The sequence below is a fragment of the Natrix helvetica genome (assembly GCF_964273705.1).
Source record: "Natrix helvetica genome assembly, chromosome: 1".
NCBI classification, from domain to species: Eukaryota; Metazoa; Chordata; class Lepidosauria; order Squamata; family Natricidae; genus Natrix; species Natrix helvetica.
Window position 1 is genome coordinate 308,122,324 of NC_138548.1, and position 21,880 is coordinate 308,144,203.

Here is a 21,880-nt window from a genome sequence, read left to right on the forward strand (position 1 = left end):
CCTCATTTTTAAATAATTCCAGAGGAAACAATTTAATCTGTTTAATTTATTTAAAACACAAAATTAGGGATCAAGGAAACATTTTATTATTTCTAAATCATACTAGATCACCACACAAACGCAGCTCTTTCACGCAACATACGAACACCAAAACGCTGCCATTCTCGTTGATAAATCCAGAGCTCCTGTGTTGTATCTAGGCAGGCTAGAACAGCACCGCCTTTCCAAGCAATCAGACGCGGATCCATGTCCTAATATTACACAGAGATAAAAGTATCATTCGATTAAAATTTAAAGATGATCTAGTTCCTTGAACTCTTACAAATATGGATAAATTCTAAAGTCTCTAAAAGAACAGATAGAACCAACTCTTGGAAAACATATTTGTACTTTGCCGACTACTCCACAGTTTGTCATTGCTTCAATTGTCAAACAGATGCCAGTGCATGATTTTTATCATAGACTAATTCAATTCAATACATATTAGTATAATAAAACTGGTACTACAAGTAATAATTATCTACAAGTTGTATGTACAAAAGATTTTGCCAATTCCCATACAATTGTACTTTTGTACATTCAACTGCCATGGGTAGGTACTGTGTTTCCCTGAAAATAAGACAGGGTCTTATTTTCTTTTGACCCTCCAAATAAGGGGTTGGCCATATTTTCGGGGAGGTTTTATAATTTTTCAGGTGCAGGAAGCAGCAGGCCCACCAGCCCCAGCCTCTCCATCCCACCACAGGCTTACCTGCGGCCACAATGACCCAAGTTCTCCTTGCATCCTGGCCTTCGCCTGCCCTGCTTGTTGGCCGCAGAACAGCTGACTGTGCTGCTCTGGCCTTGCGGGGTGGGGTTGGGGGCTCTTCCTGGCAGAACAAACACACACACACACTTCCCTTCCAAGACAGCCACATCCCTTCACTAACTTGCTTTCCAGCTCCATTCTCCGCTCCACATGCAGGACAAGGAAAGCAGACTGTATGCTTATGGTAAAAAAAAAAAATACAAGCAAATATCTTCCACGTTCTCACAAAAAAAAAAAAAAAAGATCTTGCGAAGTTGGAAGTAGTCCCACAAACTACTTTTCTTGCCCTGCACGTGGCAGTGGAGAATGTAGCAGGAAAGCAGGTTAGTGGAAGGATGTGGCTGCATTGGGGGTGGGGATCTCTCTCTCACACACCCACACATCATCCTTTCCTTAGGAACTTTGCACAGACGCAGAGAAGGCTTCGGATAGAATATTTGGGGGATGTGCGTCTGTGCTGAGATCCCAAGGAAAGAACGATTGCCAGGAAAACGGGAAGGGAGAGGAGGGATTTTGCCTCTTATCCTGTTCTGAATCTGTGCTGAGCCTCAGAACAGGATAAGAGAAAGTAAAATCTCCCCTCCACATTTTCAAGCCATTCGCAAAAATGACCCTTTCCAATACTTCAATGCTGCAATCCTGGAATATGCTGAAGACTCGAAATGGGGCATTTTTGCGAACGACTTGAAAATGTGGAGGGGGATATTCCTGCGTCTCCCCCTGTTCTGAAGGTCAGCACAGACTGAAAACAGGATAAGAGACAAAATCCCTCCTCCCCATTTTCAAGCGGTTTTCAAAAATGCCCCATGCCTTCAATCCTGCAATCCTGGATGATGTGAAGGATCGGAATGGGGCGTTTTTGCAAACCGCTTGAAAATGGGGAGGGGGGATTTCATCTCTTATCCTGTGCTGACCTTCAGAACAGGGTGAGAGGCAAAAATATCCTCCTCCACATTTTCAAGCTGTTTGCAAAAATGCCCCATTTCGAGCCTTCAATGTCAATATGCAGGTGAGAGGCCATCTCTTATAGGCATGAAAATCCATACAATTGGGACATCGGAAGAAGCCCTGCGAGGAGACGCTGCTGCCAAAGTACAGGAAATATCCCTCCTCTCCCACCTGCAGATCGTCCTTTCAAAGAGGAGTTTCACCAGGACAAAGAGGTAGCTGAAGGAAGTGTTTGTGTCGCCTTCATCCTGGTGAAACTCCTCTTTAAAAGGACAATCTGCCGGGGGGGGGGGGATTTCCTGCACATCAGCAGCGGCATCTCCTCGCAGGGCTTCTTCCGATGGCCCAGGTGTATTGATTTTCATGCCTTTTTTTCCTGTTCCGTGGACGGAATTGCGAGCTGTGACTATCACCGTTATGTAAGGAGGGCATGAGGCATTTGGGTTGTGTTGCTTGGCCTCTGGCTTCTTTTGCAGCCGCAATTGGCTGCAAAAGCGACCTGCGTTTGCTGGAGGCAGAGGCCTAAACGGCACCCGCGAATCAGCTGTTTTTTGAATGGAGAGGCCCAGCAGATTCGATTAAGGGGCCAAGAAGCCGTGAGGTGACCGGGGAAGGAAGGGCTGCCCCGTTTTGGCTAAACACACCCCTTCACTAGGGCTTATTTTCAGGGGAGGGTTTATATTTTTGTCCACAGTGAAAATCTGGCATGGCCTTAGTTTCAGGACATGTTGTATTTTGGGGGAAACAGGGTATTCTAGAATTCTATCGCAACCTTATGCTCACAGCAGTACTGTGGGTGAAACATCCCTCTGAATGGAACAAGAGAGCCTATTACTTCTTTCACATTTTCTAATGCTACCCCTAACTGCTCTCCCATTTGAAAACCTGCATAAATTCATACAAAGATACCTTTGGTCTTGTAATGACTTCTACGTTTTCAACAACTCTCCTGAAAGAGGGAGGCATTTTGTTGAGAATTCTGTGTTGAAGAAATTCTTGAGCTTTGTGGAACATCAAGCCACCTCCAACTACAAGGATTGAACTGTACATTTTCTTTTTGGTATCATCTGATGCTAAAAAAGTGCACATGAAAAAACTGTAAATAAACTTTAGCAAACAAATTAGAAAAATAATGATTAATACAATAATCGGAAAAGTATTAAAAGTATTTTGTACACATTGATAAAATCTACTGTGATTAGCATAAATCTTGCCTACAATAATTAGTATTGCATATCCACACAAAATAATATAGTTTTCTTACCACAGCAGTCAATGCTGTGCAAAATTGCTTTATCAAGGCCCAAAGCTTTCCCTTCAAACTGAGATACAGCAGTTTTTCGGGACATGTGAGTTGTTAGCATTTCTTCAGATTCATTCCCACCAATAATGCAGTCACTATGAGAACTTCCTAAATCCACTTCAGAAGGATAAACATTTTCAGCACTTGCAGATTGGCCTCGGAGATCTCCATCAAATCCACCCAGCTTGGTCATGGATTTTCGATCAGCTGTTGCTTTTGCAGACTGGAAAAAAGGAAAATAAAATTATCTCTCAATAAAAGCAAGCACAAATCCTGCCCATAACTCAGGCTGAAGAACGCCTATTTCTGTCCCTTCAAGTTTATTTCTTAATTAGACCCAAATGTAAAATGTCCAAGAAACTATATTTTCTGCTGCAATTGACTCTCCCATCCCAAACCACAGGCATCTATTCCATTGGACGAGAACTGGCAACACACAATTGAAATACTGTTTTGTGAAATACTTAATATTTTGCCTTTTTTAATATTTCAAGGTAGTTGACCACAAAAATCCAGAATAACATTAAAAATAACCTCAATAATTTCTCAACGATTTCACAAACTTTTCTATTCACCAATAAGAAGTTGCTGTTGAAAATAAATGCATGAGCTGCAAATGATTACAGATATGGCTGCTAAAAAGTGAAAGAATACAGAGAAGGGCAACAAAGATGATTAGGGATCTGAAGGCTAAAACATAGGAAGAACGGTTGTAGGAATTGAGTATGTCTAGTTTAATGAAAGGAAGGCCTAGGGATGACATGACAGTAGTGTTTCAACATCTAATGAGCAGTCACAGAGAAGAGGATGTCAACTTGTTCTCCAAAGCACCTGAAGACAGGGCAAGAAATAAAGGATGGAAACTAATCAAGGAGAGAATCAGCCTAGTACCAAGGAGAAATTTCCTGACAGAACAATTAATCAGTGGAATGACTTGCCTCCAGAAGTTGTAGATGCTCCAACATTAGAGGTTTTTAAAAAAGAGATTGGACAACGATTTGTCTGAAATGGGATAGGGTTTCATGCTTGAGGGTTGGACTAGAAGACCTTCCAGCTCTGTTACTCTATTCTGTTACTCTATTATACCTTTGGAAATGAGTTAGTAATTTGCCTGGGTGGGAAGGTTTGTATAGAGCATACCCGATTCAGGAATTCTGGGTGTTGAAGTCCATAGATCGTAAAGTTGCCATTGTTGCCCACCCCCCGTGTTGTGAATGGTAACCCTTTTCCTCATACCTAAACAAGATTTTCCTTTCCTTTTGTTCTTTCCCTGTTCAGTTACAGGTAATTGTGACAGAAGAAGTTTGATGGAAGTGGGGCATCAATAATTTTATACATAGGAGTACTTTGTTTTATAATTTAAATAATTCAATTAATATGAATGTGTGGATCCCCCCCACCCCCCAATATCTTTACTTGGTTTCAGCTAGAATTGGCAAAGTTAGGGTATTCTTCTTCCCTATACTGGATATCCCCAATGTAGCCAATAATTAATCTATTCAACTCAATTTTATAACTTCCAAATAGGAATCCTATACATCAATTTTAGTTAAAAAAAACCCTGGGGAAAAAAACCCTGGATAACAAAAACAAATTAAAGCATCATAGTGATTATAACTCAGGATACCATAATACCATAATCGTATGTGTAAGCACACAGGCACAATTACACATAGAAAGACTATGCCTACTGTAATAACTGTCTCTTGTCCTCTTTGGCATGATTGCAAAATTTTCTAAATTGTCTTCTTTTATTTTAAATTATGTGCGGTTTCTTATGACATCTGTGTATTAATCATAGATAATCTTAGAGATACCGTGTTTCCCCCAAAATAAGACAGGGTTTTACTGTATTTTGACCCCCAGAAATAAGCACTTGGCCTTATTTTGGGGGAGGTCTTATTATTTTTGAGGTGAGGGAGGCAGTGAGTATAGTCACCTCATGGCTGCTGCTGTGTTGAAATATTTTGGGGGAGGGCTTATTTTTTGGGGAAGGCTTATTTTAGCGCAAGCGCTCAAAAGCCCGATTAGGCTTATTATCCAGGGAGGTCTTATTTTCAAGGGTAGTTGAAACAAGTTTACTTTATAAGCTACAAGGATTAGCTGAAAAAAGCATGCTTATGTTATAACCACCATATGTAGTTGAGAAGCCCTGATCTGACTATATTCTCATCCTAATAACCTGATACTTTCTGCTGGTCTACATTATCCTTAGTCAACATAGCAATAGTAATAGTGCTTTTACAGCCCTCTCTAAAGAGGTTTACAGAGTCAGCATATTGCCCACAACAATCTGGGTCCTCCTTTTACCGACCTTGGTAGGATGGAAGGCTAAGTCAACCTTGGGCCAGTGAGATTTGAACTGCTGAACTGCAGCTAGCAGTCAGCTGAAGTAGCCTGCAGTGCTGCACTCTAACCACTGCACTACCTCGGCTCTTTAACATAGTTATGGGCACACAAAAAGTCTAGTCCAACTTAGTGGGGAATGGCAAGTCATATGAAAAGAATTCATCTACCAATATATTTGGGAAGGAAGTGTTAAGTAAATAGAATGAGACACTGAGTTCATTGTACTGTATACGGGGGGGGGGGGGGGAATCAAAAGGAGAGAGAAAGCCACGCACACACACCTGATCTTGCTTACTTTGTGTAGCTAAGAGATAATGTTCGTCATGGGGGTCCTCAGGATCACCTTGAGACCTGTGCTGTAAAACTATCATTTTCTGACCCACAATTCCAAACGTTGCTGGATAAAACAGTGCCATTGGCGCCTAATTGTGACAGATAAGAATTTCAAATTATTTTCAATATTTATCTATAGATTCATCCATCCATCCTTCTTGCAGTTGGGTTACAATTAAATAACCTATGATTACATAATTCCTCTCAGCAGAATATGTAGGTCAAAATATTTAATATTTATTTTTCTAGTAAAAGGGGAAAGATTAATACAATCTGAAGAGATTTTTTTGCTTCTTTTTCCTCCTATTTTATATCATAAACTAATAAAAGCACCCTCAAAATGAAATGGTTATTTTTTAGATTCACAGCCCACTTTTTGTAGAGGAGCTCAAGATGACATAAACTTTTATGCACCTCTACAGATGCAGTAGAGGAATTCTATGGTAAACTGAAGAAAGTGATTCAAGACTAAGAATGTCTGAATTACTGGCAATAGTTAACTGACTCTCAAAAACTGAAGATATGGAGGAACTGGAACCGCAGGATTATTTTGACTAAATAAACACAGTAATGAAGGATATCGTAAATCCTCCTTTTTGCGGCCAGCAAATATCTCCTGCATGCAAGCTATTCCCCTAAACAAAGAATACTGGACAAGAAGACCATTTTTTTCCAGTTAGTCAGAAGAGAGCTATGTTCCCATTACTTCCCAAGAAAAATTATTTTAATGTTTTTCTAAAAATCCAAATATAATCCTTGGCCAAATTACCCACAATTTACGGTGGATGGTAGGTAGCACGGAGTTCATCATGGACTACCATCCAATGTGATCTTGCTACCCTGGAGTAATAAACAAGAGTACAGTAGCAGTTTCCAAGCTCTCACTGTTTCCCATCATCACAATATACAATGCTTGAACCAAGGTAAAACAGATGGAAAGGAAATTTGTAATAGAACTTTTTTTTAAATTTAAATCTCAAAAGAAAACAAATGTTCTGTTTTGTTCAAAGTACTATAAGGGATGCATCTCACAGTCTTTTACCTGTAACTTTTCATCTCCTAAGCGCAACTGATACAACAAAGCTGGGGAATCTGGATGACGGACTTGAAACTCATGATCTTTCAGTCCAGATAAATCCTAATAATAAAAGAAGGTGTAAGTATTTTATAGATTTAACTATGAGTGTATACTCTGAAGTAACACACTGAAATGTTACTACCGTGACCCCCGAAATAAACGCTTGGCCTTATATTCGGGGAGGTCTTATTATTTTTGAGGTCCAGGAGGCGGCGAGTGTGGTCACCTCATGGCTGCTGCTGTGTTACAATATTTTCAGGGAGGGCTTATTTTTGGAGGAGGACTTATTTTAGCGTATGCGCTCAAAAGCCTAATTGGGCTTATTATCCGAGGAGGTCTTATTTTCTGGGAAACAGGATAGGTTTTTGTTCATTTGGGGCCTTCAAGTCATTAAACGAGAACCTGGATAATTCCCTGTAGTTTTCTAAGCAAGATTTCAAAAGTGGTTTACCATTGCCTCTTTTCTAGTGTTGAGCAAAGTGATTGGCTCAGCCCTGGAAATCATTCAGCTGGCTTTGTTATCTAAGGCAGCATCCCCAACCTTTGCAGTTTGGCAGCCTGGTTTGGGATGGGGGTGGGGGGAGGGGAACTGGGCTGCACAAGTGGCGGACTGTGAGTGACAGGTGGTGTGCACATGTGCGCATGCACGCTGCTTGCATGGCCTGGTTCCAAATAGGCCACAACCCGATAGTGGATCACAGCCCGGGGTTGGGGACCCCTGATCTAAGGGGAGTCTAGAACTCATGGTCTCCCAGTTTCTCGTCTGATGCCTTAACCATTAAACCAAATTGGTTCTCTGAAGTGTAGCTGAAATGAATTCAACTCTCTCAAAAGTAACTCAGGCATCTGTTCTGACATAGGCTTCCCGAGACAGTAAAAAGCACATGCTTAGTCCCAAAAACCCTCTTTTTATTTCAACGGCTGTGAATTATGTTCATTTACAGCCCGTAATGAGTCACAAATAGTTTGTAAAGAGTCCGACAGAAATCTGCCAAGTCTTTCGGGATAAGGCTGATAAGCACCCACCTTTATCTCCCTTAACATGCTGCCAAAGACCTAATTGGCAATTAGCTTTTCAAGGCCACAGGGTGCACAGAGTCAAAACGGAGTTTCAGACTTTAAACCGACCAGAACAAACAAAGTTGCGTCCTGCAAAGACTCATGTGCTTTTGCTCCTCCTTTATGTCTTATGGGAGGAGCCAATAATCTCCAAGCCTTACTCCTGAGTTGTAGCTTTTGTCTTAACTGTTCTTGCCTTCTGGCAGCTCTGCACATGCGTGCACTGGGAACAGGTCCCCCCGGTTCCTCTGCCTTGCTGATGTCCGACTCTGGAGGATCCAGAGGCAGCACCTAACTCCCAGATGGCCCTGGCCCCCTCTCTGCCTCCAATGCAGAGCCCTCATCCGAGCCTTCCCCAGACTCCAGGACTGGCCCATGCTCCTCCCCAACTCCTCACTGTCCCACTCTGCTGCTAGCTCCGCAGGCCGCTGGTGGACCACAACAGCATCATAACCAAGTAAGTGAATAATTAGCTTTCATCAAGTGTTTTTGTAAGGATTGATGATTTATTAATCTGTGAGGAAACCAGCAGTAATAAATTTCTCAGGAACTTAAGCCAATAGCTTCCTGAGAAATCTATCACTTGTGGTTTTCCCAGATTAATAGCCTAGCTAGCAATAATTAAAGAAGACGTTTAAAAAAAACTTTATTAAAGAGTCCATCTTTAACTTTAAAAACTTCATTAAAGAGTAACTGTGAAAAGTATTTTCTGTGATGTAACTTTTGAGAACATTAAAAAAGTGCATTAGCAATGATTTTGCAGCTGGGAGCCATATCCTCCCCCCACCCCACCCCTTCTTGACAGCAAACATGGTATTTAAAACTCCTTCCTCCTATTTTCTCCACAAAACAACCCTATAAGGTGTTTTGGGTTGATAGAGAGAAACTAGTCCAAAATCATCCAGCTGTCCAGTCTCCTGGTTTCTCTTCCCCACCCCTTTTCGACCCTGTAGTTCCTTAATACAGGGTATAGTCAGGTAACTGGATAGAGCTGAGAGTTTACTGGCTGGATGCCCTTCCTGACACCTAGGTGGAGTTCATAGCAGATATTTTTACTTTGTGCCCTAGGAGTAAAAAATCTGCCTGCTACCTAGGATTGAACTCTCAACTTTCCAAGTGGGAGGTGAGAGTGTTCACCACTAAGCCATCATAATTCCTTATTACTTCTCTCTTTTCTCTGTCATAAACTGTATATACATTAGCTTTATAAACTTTCAGCTGCATTTGCCATACATTTTAAAATGCCTCAATCTCTGACCTAAAAAAATGCAGAGCTTGACAGTTTTAGATCTTACCTGGTCTAAATGGCAAAATGTTTCTTTTAAGTGCTGGAGAAGAAGACAGTCTGTCTTCTTAACTAGCTGGCAATCTCTATAAGGAAACCCAGCTCGTTGCATAAGCCAATAAAAACATCTCGATATGTCACAGCCACCATATGCAAGACGTAACCTTAAAAAAGAGGAAAGCCCACAGTTGTCAGAACATCGGCTTTTTCAGAAGCTATTTAACTTGAAAGAAATTTTAAAACATTTAGAAGAAATAACATAGTCATGATTATTAATCCAACTATTTATTTGGTCCAATATGAACGTTGGTGTAGCAACATGGGGTACTAATCTTTGATTTTCCACCAACAAAAGTTGCAGTGATTTTTAAGAATATTTAAGAAAGATTTTTTTTTTAAAAAAAAGTACTTAAAAGGGCCTTATAAAATGCAGTTAGTCCTTGATTTACAACATGAGTTTAGTCCTGCAATTAAGAATGTAAATCATGAAGGTTATCAAGTGGATTACTAGACCTAATTTTATTATCATTTTTTTTGCAGCCGTTGTTAAGCAAACCAATTGTTCACTAAGGACTGACTTTTGCCAGAAACCAGAAGTAAACACTGGATTCTGGCAAAAATATAAATCACAGTCATGTGATGGCAGGGCCCTGCAAATGCCCATAAATGCAACCTGGTTGCAAGTGCCCAAAATGCGGTCAAATGACCATGGAGGACAATGTTGGATCTTCAAAATGGTTAGTAGTTTTGGGGAGGTCCACTGAAACTTCAAACAGACACCAGACAACTGGTTATACATTACGACTTCTTTGGCCTGGACTAATGTTCAATTTTATTAAAAATAGTAAACGCATGTAAAATGTTTGCTCCCAACTTTTGATGGTTACCTGGTGTTATGATGTGAAACCCCATCTTCAACACAGCAGATGCTTGTCTTCTGATCCCCCACATCAACGACACATGCACTGCCTAAACCACTTCCAAAAGTAGCACATACAGATTCTTGATGCACTATTATTCCTAAAAGCAAAAGGAGGCTGTAACTGTTATATACTATTTCTATTGTACAAAGACACCTTTGCACTTGTCGTACACTGCAGAACAATGTACAAATCCCATTTTATAAAACTCTCATGTGTCATTGTCAAAGAAATTAGAGAAGTGCTTGACTCCTCCTGTGTCTTTTGCCTATTGGTCAACTTACCCAGGAAAACTATCTGCATTTCATCATTCTTTATTTTCCAACTAACCACTGACATTTATATAAACTTTGCCTTTCAAAGTATAACTTGTTAAAAAAGGATGTGTCTTTTAGGTCTAAGGCTGCCTTTCTCCTCTATTCTTGGAAATAGATTTGAAAATCACATTCAAGATTTGTGTATGTGTGTGTGTATGCACAATACAACTCAACTAATTTAAGGCTGAGGAATAAAACTGAGATAACCTAACCCATGAAACAAGTTGTATGTTTAAGAGGTGGGTTGCTCCCAGTTCGGCCTGGTTTGGCCGAACCGGTAGTGGTGATTTGGCCTGGGTCGTAGAATCAGCAGCCACCCAGTCTGCCCATGCTCCCGAACTGATTCCCCAGTCTCCTCTGCTATTGACGGCATGTTTCTGCGCATGTGCAAAACAATTTACAGTCAACTGCGCATGCGCAAGTAACGTGTGGCATGCACGCCAAGCGAACTGGTACTGGTACTAACTAAATACACCCCTGGTATATTTGCATGCCTCTAGAACATTTGGGCTAACTTTGCTTCTAAGTCTGTGGTTGCTTAAGACTTCTGCATATGGGACATCAGCTTAGGGTGGCCAAAGGATGGAAGTGGCTCAATCCTTTCCCCATTTATTAAGAACAAAAAGGAATTCCTCTTGATACTAACGGCCACTCTCACCTACAGACAGAGTTGGTTGGTTAGTACATAGTATAAACTGCTTTTATGGCACAGCCCTGCGATCCTGAAACCAAGAGGTCAAATGAAAGGGAAAGTGAATCATAGTGTTTGACAAATAAAAAATTGTAATTAGGGAGGCAACGGGTGGTTCCCCTTATAAATCTTATAAAGTGTAGGAGAGAAAAGGTCAATGCATGGGGAGGGGCCAAAGGGGGGCTTACTCTAGAATCCCTATGTGGGGACAAGAAGGCAAAGTCCAACACCACTCATCCATGAATACCCTTGAACCTTTGCAAGCTTTCAAGGCTAAGAAGATTGTTTTATCAGCAATAAAACAGCTAAATGAACTCTTCAACTCCTCAGTGGTTTCTTAAGAAATTGCTATTGGAATGTAGAATGTACTTCAGATTTTTTTTTGGGGTGGTGGTGGTGGTAATATAAGTAAATAATGAGAAGACTTAAGCCAGTGAAAAAAAGGTTTACACTGCCTACACATACTCTAGATAGGTTTAAATCAATATCATTCCATCTTTGTAGCCAGACTTGCATCTCAGTTTGGCAGCTGAAAATGATGGATTTATCACTAAATGAATGCATGGCAGGAATCACAAAGATAATTCAAATACACAAAACAATTGTGACTGAAGTGCATAAATTAATTTAAAACATCATGGTAGCAGTTTATAGTGGTTTATTTACCTGAAAAGCCCATTTTCAAGAGTGTCATATTTACTATTTCTTTCACATGCTGCTTATTATAGATGTCGGGAATTAGTAAAATACATCTGTAATACTGAACAAGAGAAGGGGAAAAAAAAGAGAAGTGTCATGTGACAGAATGACCATCCCATTTGACAATTAAGTAATAACAGGCATCTGAAATACCCTAGGTTTATTTTTTGGTAAATGCTAATGCCAGCATTTAAATAAATACAATAATTTAGGTAGCCAGGAAATGGTCAGTCTAGTTGGTGATGATTGGGATGTGTGTCAGAGGTGGGTTGCTCCCTGTTTGGCCCAGATTGGGCAAATCAGTAGTGGCGGCAGCAGGAGGCTCCGCCCACCCGTTTCTGTGCATGCGCAAAGCTTCTGTATATGTGCAGAAGCATCACACGTGTGTGAACAGGTAGTAAAAAAAAAAAGCGCAACCCAGCACTGATGTGTGTCTGTTGGGGGGGGGGGGGGGAGATCCAGCTGGCAGTGTCTCCTTTGTGGGATACTGCAGGGCTCAGTATTCAGAAGAGAGTTTAACTCTTCAGTTAAACAGAGAATACTCTCTTCTGTTTAACATCTACATGAAGTCATTGGGTGAAATCATCCAACTGTTTGGGAGCAGATATCATCAATATGCTAATGATACACAGCTATATATCTCCCCCCATCCCACCAACTGCCTGAATTGCAAAATGGTGGCTCCGTCTCATTGCACTGAGGCTGTCAAGGCCAGATGTGGCACACTAGGCTTTAGTTCAACTCAAGCAAGATGGTGTATATGTTTTTGCTATGGTATGTATTCTGTATACTATTTATTCTATTGTAGGCCACTTAACAGTCGTATATGTGAAATCATATACGTATACAGAAATCAAATAAATTATTATAGATAATCTAGAGGATGGACATTATGTAAGAAAGTAAACGTGGTATGTGGCCTCAGGGTATATTAATGGTATTAATGGTATTAATGGTAGTAATACAGGTAGTCTTCGACTTACGATCACAATTCAGCCCAAAGTTTCTGTTGTTAAGTGAGACATCTCTCGAGAGTTTTGCCCCGTTTTACGACCTTTCTTCCCTCAGTTTTAAGTGAATCACTGCAGCTGATAATTTAGTGACCTGGTTGTTAAGTGAATCTGGCTTCCTCATTGACTTTGCTTGTCAGAGGTTCGCAAAATGGGACCACACAACAACCCTGGAACACAGCAACGATCGTGAGTACGAAGCAGCGGCCAGGCATCTGAATGTTTGATCACATGATCATGGGGATGCTACAAAGGCTGTAACTGTGAAGAATGGTCCTAAGTCACTTTTTTTCAGTTCCGTTGTAACTTTGAACAGTCATTAAAGGAACTGTTGTAAGTCGGGGACTACCATAATGGTTTGAAACTTGACTGTCATTATTACATTCATTTGACATTAATCATTATTCACCTTCAAATCCTTCAGAGATATTTCTAGATATTTCTGAATTGCATGCGACCATATGTCCTCAAGATCAGCAAGAACTGCAGTAAGGGAGCCCCCAGGTCCTAGGTGGAGGTTCAGCTGTCCCCGCCGAATAGGCCAATGGACATTGTAATAGTCCAGAGGATTAACATATAATGCCTGAAAAGGATAAAAAGAAACAAGCAAAACACAATTTTGTATTAACTAGGAACAGGTTTAATTCTGATGGTGTTATCATATGTAATATTAACTTTTGTATTTATATTTTAATATAAGGATTTACTTATTATGAAATTTATTCACCACCCATCTCTCTCCTGCAACTCTAAATATAAATTTTAAAAAAATCATGCAAAATTTAATCACAAATATTTGGAATTTGCACATATCATACCAGGGTAAATATGGCTTACTGTCAATTTGAGGCTGCAGCTGATGTGGGAAGGGGCCAGAGTCAACATGGATTGAAAACACAATATTATGCAGCTATCTGTACATGTTCCATTCCTCTGATCAACTTTTTCTCCTTTGTGGCAAATCTTCTTTTTCTCTTTCTTTGTGCTACTCGAAATGTAATTAAGTCTAAAATGACATCCACCTTCAAACTCTAATGTGGCTACCTACCCAATTTTTTTTTAAGAAAAACCACCGGTAATCCTCGACTTACAACAGTTCATTTAGTGACTGTTCAAAGTTACAACGGTGCTGAAAAAAGTGACTTATGACTGTTTTTCACACTTACAACCGTTGCAGCATCCCCATGGTCACATGATCTAAAATCAGATGCTTGGCAACTGGTTCATATTTCTACTGTTGCAATGTCCTTGGGTCAGGTGATCTGCTTTTGTGACCTCCCGGCAAGCAAAGTCAATGGGGAATCCAGAATCACTTAACATCCATGTTACTAACTTATCAACTGCAGTGATTCACTTAACAACTATGGCAAGAAAGGCTGTAAAATGGGCCAAAATTCACTTAGCAAATGTTTCTCTTGGCAATATAAATTTTGGGCTCAATTGTGATTGTAACTCAAGGACTCCCCATACTTTGGTTTTTTAATTGGAGAGAGAGAGAACAGAAAGGAATACATTATGTACAAATGACCACCGCTCAATTACACATTATTTAAAAATATATACTATTTTGCCTATTTGGGTTTCCTGGTGAATACGTTTGCCTTTGACTTCCAAAGTTAGGAACATTTATTTGCCACTAGCACTATAAGCCACAATGGCCAGAGAAGCATAAAATAGAATAAAAAATGAAAGAATAAAGAAGTAAAAAAAAAAAATGCATAGACACTCCACAAAGGTTCCCCCCAAAAGGCAGAACAGAGTAGGAAGTAAATGAGAAAGGCAGTGCTGAAACTGGGGAAATGCATAACTTTTGATTGCATGATCTCTGCCTGTCCTTAGTGGAGGGGAAAATTAACTGACTCTTGGATGACAATAGTCACAAAACCAATCAGACTTAATGAATACTGAGCTTGAAATTCTTTGAAAAATGTCACTGTTGTGCCGTATTACATTTGCCTCCAAAAAGTTGTTTCAGAAAGTACAAAAGCATGAATGCTGTGTAAGTCTGCCATTCTTTAAGTGACACTTCCTTTTCTTTAGACAGACATGGAATAGGCTGGAATAAAGATATTTATTTCAAACTATGGTTTTGGAGAACATTACCAGATCAAGCAACTTGTTGAGGATATAATGAAGGCCAACTGCCCCCTTGAGGCAACAACTGGAAAACAGAAATGTACATGCTTTGTGAATGTGATGTTTGTAGATGATCGATTAGAAGAAATGAATTATGCTTGGAAAGCTTCAGAGAAATAGAAGAAACCAAAGAATGGACAGGATGCATGGAAATGGTCAAAAGGGATGTTCTTGAAAGAACTATGGAATCTCACTGAAGACAGAATTGAATCATTTATCCTTACTGGAACAAGCATTTTGCCTTCAAGCAAAGACAGTTTATGATTGCATAAAGTCAAAATAGACTTCTTAAAGTTGCATAGAGTTTAACAACTTTTAAATCAAAATTACACATGTAACCTTAGTGGAATGAGGAAAAAAGAAGCCCTACCTCTTCACCAACAACATATTCTGGGTGATGAGTAGTATTTGTCCATTTTGCTCCAGAGCTGTGATCTAAAATAGCAGGTCGCATTTGTCTGTTGTAAGATCGGATCTAGAATAAACGTTTAAAGAAATCACTTAAAAATAAAGAGTCATGCTATAGACAAAAAGTAATATTTTGTTCACTTGAATGCCAAGGTCATGCATATTCCTAAATATAGTCCAATGTCCTTGAAGACAATCCTGAAAGTTCAATTAGCCAAACTATGGTGAGTAGATATTGACTGAGAATTCACTGTGAAATATGATAAAATACTGGATAGTCCTCACTTAGGACCATCCTTCAGCAACTGCTCAAGCTTATGATAGTCCTGAGCGAAAGGTATTTATGACAGATTCTCGTATTTACCATGCTTGCAGTGTCCTGTGGTCACATGATCTCCATCTGCAACCTTCCACACTGCTTTTTTACAAGCTAAACTAATGGGGAAGCTGGTAGAAGGTTGGAAAGGACCATGTGTTGTCATGCTTCATGAAAGCATTGGATTTGCTTAAGAATGGCAACTAAAAGTCCTAGAACTTCCATCACTACATAGTGTGGTGATGTGATGGGGCACTTTATAATGATGTTTTTTAGTGTCGGAAATTCTTCGTCTCAATTACCGTTTATACATTATTACTGCTGCCTCACAATTAATTTTGGAGCCAAATTTGAAGTGCTGAAGTTAATCTATAAAATCCTTCACTGCTTGAGCCCGTAATATCTGAAACACTATCAAATTAAACCACATATTCCAAAAGTCTATGTAAGCTAACTAGGCACTACTTGAGAGAGGTCTTTTTGACAATAATGCTAGTTATTGAAGTTCAACATACAGAATTCCACTTGGAACGGCTGTTTTAAATCTTTGATCTCAAAAATCTTTTCATTCAAAGATCTTTTTATTTATCTGCGATACTTAATACTTGATAGACTCTGTCTAAAGAGCTGGATTACTGCAAAGTTGATTTGATGACCATTGCTCTTCCTCTCTTTGAGCTTTCAAATTTCATCACACTTTACTGGTTCTCCATAAAACTTGCTATTAGTATTAATAAGAGTTTATAAATGAGGTACCTGATCAGGTGATATAGGTGTACGTCTGGCACCATTTGACATCTTTTTAGACCATATTGCTTGGTCAACCATTTTAAGCCCATTTTGTCTTTGTTCTGTACTTTCTGGTTTCTAAATAAAATCAGTCAGTAATTTAGATTGCTTCCAAGCCTAGAACGAATCATTTTATATCAGTATTTCAAAAACTAACAATCTACAACCAACAATCTATTAATTTTAAATCTACACCATTATTGAAAACCTCAAAACTTCCATATTTTGTATTTCATTTTATCCTCCATAAAAATCACTGGTGAATTGATATCTAGGCTAAAAAAAAAAGCAGGCAACAAATGAATGTCATTTTTCAACTGTTAAATTGAAATTTAAAAATTTGTTGATTTATAGATTTAGCAACTAAAAACAAAAATGGTGATCTCTCCCAGATAAAGTAGGCCTTACCAGATGAAGAGGGGCTAATGATCATGTGGCCAGAACCAACATTAGTTTTTCATCTCGGACTGCCTAAACCACTATAATAGTTGCTGAAATGACCTGAGCCAAATGTTTATCCAGATGTGCCTGCTTCTGCTCTATAGCAGGGCTGAGACTTTGGGGGTGTGTGATGATTAAATAATTGGAAGTTAACTCTTTAAAATGTAACTTCTGCTGTCAGTAATCAAACTAACTGCAGGGTATATTCCCATTTCATTCTTCACACAGGCTATCCTAACATATTTACTGCCCCACTATGCCCCATCCCCTGCCACCCCCAAATTGTGACCGAACATCTTTCTTGAGTCTGGCAGCTCCACCACTTCTCTCTCTTGGCTGTTCTGTGCAGGGAAACATCTCGCTGCTGCTGCTCAACCTCCTCAAGGCACATAGGCAGGAGGCAGCGGTGGCCACAACACAGGTTTCCTTTGCTGCCTGCGCAGTCCGGGTGGCCAGCAGCCAAGGAGGAGGGCGCGTGGTTCTGCGATGTGCTCCGGTGAACTGGGAAGGAAAGCATTTTGGCAGCGCATGCTGGAACCGCCTGCCTCCTGAAACATAATGCACTTGTTTGGCCTCTGCACGCGACCTTTTTGGAATCGGGGAGGGGACCCTACAGCCCAAAAATGCTTTCATTGAAAAGGCTTTCATCGCAGTTCCCCAGGCAGCTTCGGGAATCAGGCTCCATGTGAAAGTGAGGATCCCCGCCACATGGAATCCTGTGAAAACGCGACGCGCGGAACGGGTGGGTGGAGCTACATTCGGTGTATAAGATGCACCCAGATTTTCAGCCTCTTTTGGGAGGTAAAAAGGTGCGTCTTATACTTTGAAAAATATGGTAATACTTCAGATCCCTGCGGCCCAGAGCATTACACTCATTTAGTAACAAGAAGATGCTATCAAAGTTTTACGTGGGCAGTAGTCTGTGACAAGATGACTGTTATGGTCTAAGTTCAGAGCTTTCCCTACAGCAGAAATAACATTATTGACAAAGTATGTGCTGCTGTCAAAGGATAAAAAGCATAGTTCCCATATCTAGAAACTGGATGATGTAACAAAACTTTAGTATCCATGCATTTAGAAAACATACAAATAATCTATTTATATCCTATTGATGATGGTTAATTCAATAAAAGCCATTTGTATTCCGCAAAAGAGCCTACAGGGCATGAGTAAGACTTAACCCACTCTGCATTATTTGTTAGGCACAGTGCACAAGTAGAAATCACAAGCACAGATATGAGAAGATTGGATAACAGCATAAATTTAGCATACAAGAACAAACCATGAAAGTAATGTATTTCATATAAGCAACAACTGATTCAGTTTCATTTAAGACTGAACTATTGAAGACTTACGTTGAGTCCTTCTCTTAGAAGCCAACTGTCTTTGTATGAGATTTGTCCTTGTTGTTTATGTCTTCTTGCGATGATGTGAGGGACGCTAACAGGAAGGGTATCTGTGGCTCTTCCAATCCTTAAAGTCGTTGAGCCAGGATGTATCACAATAATAAAGTTGCTCTGGATTTGCTAAAAATAATAAAACAAGCCCCTATTTTATTTTGAAAACAATTTTCTATGACAATATTATAAATTACGCTTATTCCATTGTAAGCTACCCTAAGTTTTTGAGTTATGCAGTTTTATTGTAGACTCCCTTTATATCAATAAAAAGTTTTTGATTTAAAAGCAATGAAAAAGTACAGTATGCTTGCACACTTCCTTATACAAATCTAAGTAAAAATCATATATGCATGCCTAAATATGGGAGAATGGAAGAGCCGATTGATACTGATGTACAGTTATCTAGAAATGGCTCTACTGAATAGGTTTTACTTTTGAATAGTCTTACATTATAATATTGCAAACTATTAAGTACACAGATATAACATGATGCCACCAATTGATAAATTCCACAGAGAATCTTTAACCTTGGAGAAAATAAATATTTTTTAAATCCCATAATTTTCTTGTGCAAGGTTCCCCATGCAATATTCACACACAAGAGGGATTGTGTATATAGTATTTTAATACTTGGTCTCAATGGAGTTTATTCTTACCAAGCATCAAGTTACCCAAGAGACACATTAAAGCAAATGCTATAGGTTAGATAGTACAGGTAGTCCTTGACTCACAATTGAGCCCAACATTTCCGTTGCTAAGCAAGACAGTTGTTAAGTGAGTTTTGTCTCATTTTACCTTAAGTTGGTGACATGATTGTTAAGTGAATCTGACTTCTTCACTGACCTTGCTTGTCAGAATGTCACAATCACATGGCACTGCAACAGTCATAAAGTCATAAGTCCCTTTTTTCAGTTCCGTTCTAACTTTGAATGGTTACTAAATGAATGGTTGTAAGTCAAGGACTACTTGGTATCACTTCGAGGGACAAGTATGGCCAGAAAATAAGTCACATGTGCCACACGCCTATAAATACAGTGACCATATATCTTCTATTATATTAACAGGCGGGCCTTTTATTTTAGAAAGGTGTCCTGTAGATTTATTTATTTTCTTGGTTTTGGTCTTGCATTTTCCTTTGTAAAACTAAGTTACAAACTGTTATTTTTATGAACTTCTTTCAGATTTTACGCCCTTTTTCATGTTTCTCCTTGATTCCCCCCCCCCCCCCAATATAGTCAATGTACTTATAAATGAAATTGGGGGGGGGGACCACCCTACATTTTTGTATGCAGTGGTACAATAACATTACAGTAAGTCAAGGCTTCTCCTCCAGACTCACTTAAGGCTCTACAATCGATATATATATTAAAGACACGCTCAAATCGGGGTTACACAAAAGCACTCATTTCTGCAACGAAGTAAACTAAAGTAAGGGGAATACTTGATCAAACCGAGCTCAACTCCTGATGGCTACCCGGACGCATCCTCTCTTGAAGAGGAAGCCCATGCTGCTTCCAGGTTGATGCTTTGCTTCCCAGGCTAGTTGAGCGCCCGAGGCCTTCCGGGTGTTTTCCTAGGGAAATACAACCGGGGGGGGGGGCAAGGACAGCCCCTGTCAAGGCAACAACAACAAAAGCAGGCCTGAATAGCCAAGCGCTGCCGAGAAAGCCTTTCACAGTGTCGGGGGCTTCCTGCAACTCTGTCTCGGTGGAGGCAAAACCGGCTGCGAAGCCTCGGCTTTGGAAAGGACCCGGCGGGGACGCCGATGCCGTAGCCGATCCTTGCGCGCCGGCCACGAGGCTCACCTCCTGCAACGAGTCGGGCACGGCGGCGGGGACGATGGGCCTTTTGGTGCCGCGCTGCTCTTTCTCCTTGTCGCGCTCTTTGTCTTTCCCGTTCTCTGCGGCCGCTGCAGCGGCGGCCGTTTCCCCCTTCTCCGCCTGGGTCATCTTCCCGCTCGCCCGCCAAGCAAAGGGCCGGCCGGGACTCCTCCTCCGAGAGAAAGCGTCGGCGAGAGCAGACGGCCGCCCCTGCCTCAGCGGCGAGGCGGGCTGGAAGAAGCTGGACCGCGGTCCCTCCGGGCGCTCAAAATGATCCCGGGGTGGTTTTACTTCCCGCTAACCGGGAAACAAGCCGCCGCCGATCACGGCCGGCTATTATTTTTTTCCTAAGGGCCTTGATGCGCCGCCTTCTCAAAAGGGCCCTTCCTGGTTCCTATTAACTCCTCGTAGGCTGCTCAGAGGGGCGGCCCTTCTGTTGCCGGTTGGTGCGCATCTGATGCCGCCTCCAGGGAGTGCGTTATTTTAAAAGCGGGTGGAAGCCTGAACTCAGTTTGACAAAAGGTGAAATTGGCGACTTCGTCACCTTTAACAGATTAACAAGGTTGGAAGGGACCTTGCAGGTCATCTAGTCTAACACCTCCCCACCCCTCCCCAAGCAGGAGACCTTACGCCATTTCTGGCAGATGACGGCCTCTTCTTGAAAACTTTCAGTGATGAAGCTCCCACTTCTGAAGGCAAAGTCAAGGCTTAAGTGAACATTGGGCCCCTGAAAAGATTTTTTTTAAATCTTTGTTTATTTTAGGGGAGGCCCAAAGTGGTCCACTCCACAGAGTTTGTAATTAAGTGTAATCAGATTTCACTTGGCTTTGCCTTAAGTAGTGTTGCTTAACTTTGGTCACTTGAAGATGTGTGGACTTCAACTGCCAGAATTATTATTCCTAGCATATTCCCACGGGTAGAGGGTCCGCCTTTCGGGTCATTGAATGCCACTTTGTGCGGTCAGCTGCATCTCCCGGGTTTGCATGTCTTTGTTGTTGGTGTCTCACCATCTTTGTTTTGGACGCCCACGAGGTCGCTGACCATTGATTTCTAGCGGGTAGGCTGTCTTGGCAACTGAAAGTGCTGCTCTCTGGACATGTCCATACCAGTGGAACCGGCCTTCTCTCTTCTCCACTGTAAATTGGTGCCACACCAAAGTGTTGCCGGATGGTGTCATTTGTGATGTGGTCAAGAAGGGAGATGTCTGATATCCAACAGAGCATTTGCATTTCATGGCATGGAGGTAGCTTTCAGCCAATATTGAGGAACTCTGGGAGTTGAAATCCACACATCTTCAAATGGCCAAGGTTGAGAAGCAGAGTCTTATCAGTGTGAACTCAGCTGCAGAAGTTAAGCGAAATGGATTGTTGTGTAGGAGCATGAACCTAATGCCAAATTGTTTTCTTTCAAACCAAAGGGCAGCATCCTGGAGATTCTGCTTAACTGTCATTACTGGTGCCTAGCATAACCCACCCTATGACTGCTCCCTGCATTCCCAGCACTTGCATTTCATCACTTTCAGTGTCCCAATGCAGCAAATCTGCATTGTCTTCTCTTTCCCACCCATCACATTTTTCCAGTTCCTCCCCTCAGTTTTTTTTAATTTTCCCCATTTTTCCTCCCTCCCACCCAAAACAAAACTGTGTTCCACAAATACAAAATGTTGTTATACTGCATGTATAACCAAAACTTGCATCCAACTCTGTGCATGGGACATTCCTATTAAAAAAAATACCTGAATGTTGGTTTCTTGGTTATTTCAGCCAAGAT

The 21,880-nt window shown here is 40.8% G+C and overlaps 1 protein-coding gene across 2 annotated transcripts; it reads right to left on the bottom strand.

The window, feature by feature from the left end:
• Positions 1–26: 26 nt before the first annotated feature.
• Positions 27–20,666, bottom strand: ACTR8 (actin related protein 8). 2 transcript variants are annotated; one of them, XM_081938185.1, is made up of 13 exons: positions 20,096–20,666; positions 18,246–18,416; positions 16,417–16,527; positions 15,307–15,411; positions 13,210–13,383; positions 11,758–11,851; positions 10,051–10,183; positions 9,174–9,327; positions 6,784–6,879; positions 5,690–5,830; positions 3,021–3,282; positions 2,666–2,829; positions 27–251 (listed from the first exon to the last, which is right to left on the bottom strand). In XM_081938185.1, exons 1-13 carry the CDS (start codon positions 20,237–20,239, stop codon positions 108–110), a joined length of 1,893 nt encoding a protein of 630 aa, XP_081794311.1. In that variant the 5' UTR covers positions 20,240–20,666; the 3' UTR covers positions 27–107. The 2 variants fall into 2 exon arrangements, with proteins under 2 accessions (XP_081794311.1, XP_081794312.1); XM_081938186.1 differs by lacking the exon at positions 20,096–20,666 and adding an exon at positions 19,732–19,858.
• Between the last annotated feature and the right edge of the window lie 1,214 nt (positions 20,667–21,880).

Coding starts and splice junctions, on each gene's coding strand:
- ACTR8 (XM_081938185.1), bottom strand. CDS start 20,239: ATGACCCAGGCGGAGAAGGGGGAAACGGCCGCCGCTGCAGCGGCCGCA. Junction 18,417..20,095: donor TGCCCGACTCGTTGCAGGAG/GTGAGCCTCGTG, acceptor TATTATTTTTAG/CAAATCCAGAGCAACTTTAT. Junction 11,852..13,209: donor TATCTCTGAAGGATTTGAAG/GTGAATAATGAT, acceptor TCTCTTGTTCAG/TATTACAGATGTATTTTACT.